The following is a 4,101-nucleotide window of genomic DNA, read 5'->3' on the forward strand; positions in this document are numbered from 1 at the left end:
TGCTATGTAGTTGAGGCTTGCCTTGAACTCACTAGGTAGCTCAGGCTGCCCTCAAATCACAGAGATCCTTCTGATTCAGTCTCCCAAGTGCTAAGATAACAGGGCTGTGCCACCACACCTGACTGATTTTAATTATTGCAAATAATGTGGGGCTGAACATTCATGTAGAGGTGTTAAGTGATATCTTGATTTTTTTTTTTTTGTTTTTTGAGACAGGGTCTTACTACATAGTCCAGACTGTCGTTGAACTCACCATGTAGCCTAGGCTGGCCTCAAACTCTTAATCCTCTTGCTTCAGCCTCCCAATCGCTATGTAATTCTTACAGCTGGCCATGAACTCACTCTGCAGGCGAAGGTGGAAGAGATTAGCTGGAGGCAGTCTTCCTGCCTCAGCCTCAAGTGCTGGGAGTATAGGTGTGTGCCACCATGCCCAGCAATATTTAGCATCTTGAGGGACTGCCACATTTTCCTCAGCCATTGGTTCCATTTACATTCCCATCATCCATACCTTGTGCCACTGAGCTATATCGCCAGCCGTCTGGTGAGTTGTAAAACTACCTTTTTAGAGGCCAGGTTTATTGAAACTTGTTTTATATAGTAAAATGTACCTTTTTAGGTGTGCAGTTTTATGGGTTTTGGAGAATTGTTTACACCTGTATAACCATCACCACAGTGAAGATACAGGAAGTTTCCTTCTCCCCACAGAATTCTGTCATCACCCTTTGTGCCCTTTATCTGCATCCCCTGGTGACCACTGATGTGATTACTGTGCCTATATTATTTATTTATTTACCCTTTTTTTGGCACCGGGAATTGAACTCTTGCGCTTTCCAGGCAGGTGCTGTGCCACTGAGCTATATCCCTTGCTCCTTTTTTGGTTGTTTTAAGGCAGGGCTTCACTATCTGTGCCTATAATTTTGTCTTTCCCAGTATCTATCAAATGGAGTCAAATGGTATGCAGGCTTTTGTATCTGCCGTCTTTCACCTATCATAATGCTTTTAAGATTCAATCTGTGTTGTTGCATGTATCAGTAATTGGTTGTTGATGCTACTGCTTGAACCTTATGCTAGGTGAAATTATGAATGTACTTTATATTTAGTACTAAGCCTTATGACAACGCTATGAAATAGGTAATTTTTTTTTTTTTTTTTGAAATAGGTAATTTTATCTCCATCTAATGAAAAAGCTGAGGCAAAGAGAGGCTTATTAGCTTGCTCAAGAACATAAGCAATTGCTGGGCATGGTGGCGCATGCCTGTAATCCCAGGACTTGGGAGGCTGAGGCAGGAAGGATCGCCCTGAGTTCAAAGCCAGGTCAGGTTAGATAGTGAGTTCGAAGCCAGCTTGAAGTATATGAGACCCTGTCTCAACCCGCCCCTCCCCCAAAAAAACTAAACCAAAAAAAATCTAAATGATAGGACTAAAATTTGCACTAGGGTTTGTCTGACTCCAAAGCCCTGTTCTTAGCCATTTTAGCATACAGACCAGGTAATTTAAGAAGTTTCCTTTGTGTATATTGAGTATTTTTTGGATATGTGGGAGTTGTGATGCTTTAGAGTTTAATTTGTTATTTTCAGTTTATACTACTTGTTATCAAAACAAAAAATCAGTAGCAATTCATGATTCAACAGTAAGAATAGTATTTGTTCTTACTTGATAGAAGTATTTATTTTTTGTTTCAGTATGTGAACCCTGAACCCATGATGATATTATTGTGGATTATACATGATTAAATATTATAGCCATAATATGTGCTCTTGATAAAATATTTACGGTCAGTAGGATATACAGAATAAATCTACTCTTGGCAGTTCCCGAACTGTGGAGGTAGCTGTCATGTGTCTTGAATGTGCCTCCAGAAAGTGAATACTCCATCTTTACAGACACAGACCTTTTCCTCCCTTTGTTCGTACTAATGGATTCATACCATATGCTTAGTCTTCTGCATCTCGATTTTTTTCATTGACTAGTATGTCTTGGGGAAGTAGTAAAACCGCACTGCCTCGTTCTTTCCAGCATTGCATGATATTTCATTGGAGATGTTATATTATTCTTTTGACCAGATCTGCCTTGGCAGCTTCTTGTTGCTATTACAAGCCTTCTTATAGCAGATATTTTTATCCACTTCTTTCAGTGAAATTATTAGGTAAGCGACTGTAAGCATTAACTGTTTTGATAGATGTAGCCTGATAACTGTCAAGAATTTTTGGGGGGAGGTATACTGGGAATCAAACTTAGGACCTCACATTTGCCAGGCAGGCACTGTGCCACTGAGCTACATCCCTAGCCCCAAGAATTTTAATCTGTTACTCTACTCCAAGAACAGATGAACAGGGGCTGGGGATTTAGCTCAGCGGCAAAAAGCGCTTGCCTGGCAAGCGCAAGGTCGTGAGTTCGGTTCCCGGTACCGGAGAAAAACCAATAAAACAAACAAACAAACAAGAACAGATGAACAGTCAACAAGATATCTTGGACTTAGTTGGCAAAGTTACTTGATATATTAAGATATAATTTCAGTTGGATGGAATTCAGACAGTTCATTTCCTAGTAAGTTTTAGAGGGTATGTCTGGAACAGAGGGTTATTGGTTTTGAGATTTGGGGTGTGGCCCTGACATGAGTAGATGGGGCATTTGATTGGAGGTAAGCCTCACAGCTGAGCACTGCCTTGGTTTCCAGTTCGTCCTGTGCTTCCTGTGTGGATAATGGGAAGATAAGTGAGGTGATTTGGGTAAAGTGCTTTATAACTCTTTTATCAAGAACTTAGGCATTGACTTTTCTCAAAGGAAAAGTGTCAGACAGCTAATTGTCACTTCTACCGTTAGGTGTACAGAAATGAGAGCAGGAGCTTCTCTTCCTTTGACTTCTTGACAGAGGATGCTGCTACTTTATTAGTAGCACACTGGGATGGGACCCTGTCACTGGTGGATAGACGGACATCTGGGACTTCTTATGAGAAGCTTATTAGTTCTTCTATGACAAAGATAAGAACTGTTCATGTGCACCCCGTGCACCGACAGTATTTCATTACTGCAGGACTGAGGTATGTTCTTCAGAAAATGTTATGGTTTAGTTTGGTTGTCAAAGACGTCTGACTTTTGTAATACACAAAGGCCAAATAATTCTCCTTTATACACTGATATACTCCTTTATACACTGATGGAGGCTTCTTGGTTTTTTTTGGTCTTTTTGAGACAGGGTCTCCCTATGCAGTTCAAGCTGGCCTTGAGCTCACTTTGTAGCCCAGGATGGTCTCGAACTCACAGTGATCCTTCTACCCAGCCTCCCAAGAGCTGGGATTACAAGCGTGCGCCACCACGCCCGCCTTGGTGGCTTCTTTTGAGTGTGATTTTTTTTCTCTTTTCTTTTTGGAGACAAAGTCTTGTTATGTAGTCCATGCTGGCCTTGAGCTCACTGTGTAGTGCAGGCTGGCTTTGAACCCGAGGTGATCCTCCTGCTGCATGTCCCAAGTGTTGGGATTACAGTGTGTTCCACCGTGTCAGGCCCTTTTGGATTTAATGACTAGTGAAAGTACTGAAAGAACTGCATTTTTGTTTGCCTTGGCATTAAGTTCATTTACTTTTAGTTTTCTGAGTAAACCTAAAATTGTAATAAAAACATTATGTATGACCTATAACTCCATTTATGGCACTTTTATTTTTGGAAAGATTTAAAGATCAACTAGAAACTTACTTTATATCTGCTGGTTTATAGGTAGCTGGTATAGTTTTGGAATATTTCTAATATTTTACTTTGTATCTGTACCAGTGTTTAAAAAATTATTATAGGAAGTTAGAGAGTTCTGACTAGGTAAACATGGAAGTTAAATAATACATTATTGAATGACCAGTGGATCACAAGAAATCAGAGAAGAAAAAAAATGCTTTTTGTAACATTTGTACAGTTATATTTGTAAACCAGTAGACTATTTTTCCTTTGGGGGTCCATGGAGTGGTTAAAATTCTAAATAAGTTCAATACTTGTTGGTACATTAGTTATTGTTACAAATAATTTTTTTCTTTTTTTTTTTTTTTGTCTTTTTGAGACAGGGTCTCACTACACAGTTCAGGCTGGCCTTGAGCTCACTTTGTAGCCCAGGCTGG

At 39.9% G+C, this 4,101-nt stretch overlaps 1 protein-coding gene across 4 annotated transcripts in view; it reads left to right on the forward strand.

Moving 5' to 3' along the window:
- Wdr76 (WD repeat domain 76) overlaps positions 1 to 4,101 on the forward strand; it is a 57,852-nt gene that overhangs the window by 27,644 nt on the left and 26,107 nt on the right. For all 4 annotated transcript variants that reach the window (XM_005381415.2, XM_013512615.1, XM_013512616.1 and 1 more), the window contains one exon: positions 2,824 to 3,041. In XM_005381415.2, coding sequence (XP_005381472.1) covers positions 2,824 to 3,041 — 218 coding nt within the window. The remainder of the gene's footprint in view (positions 1 to 2,823; positions 3,042 to 4,101) is intronic.

Source organism: Chinchilla lanigera, unplaced genomic scaffold (assembly GCF_000276665.1).
Source record: "Chinchilla lanigera isolate Chin_1 unplaced genomic scaffold, ChiLan1.0 scaffold00015, whole genome shotgun sequence".
NCBI classification, from domain to species: domain Eukaryota; kingdom Metazoa; phylum Chordata; class Mammalia; order Rodentia; family Chinchillidae; genus Chinchilla; species Chinchilla lanigera.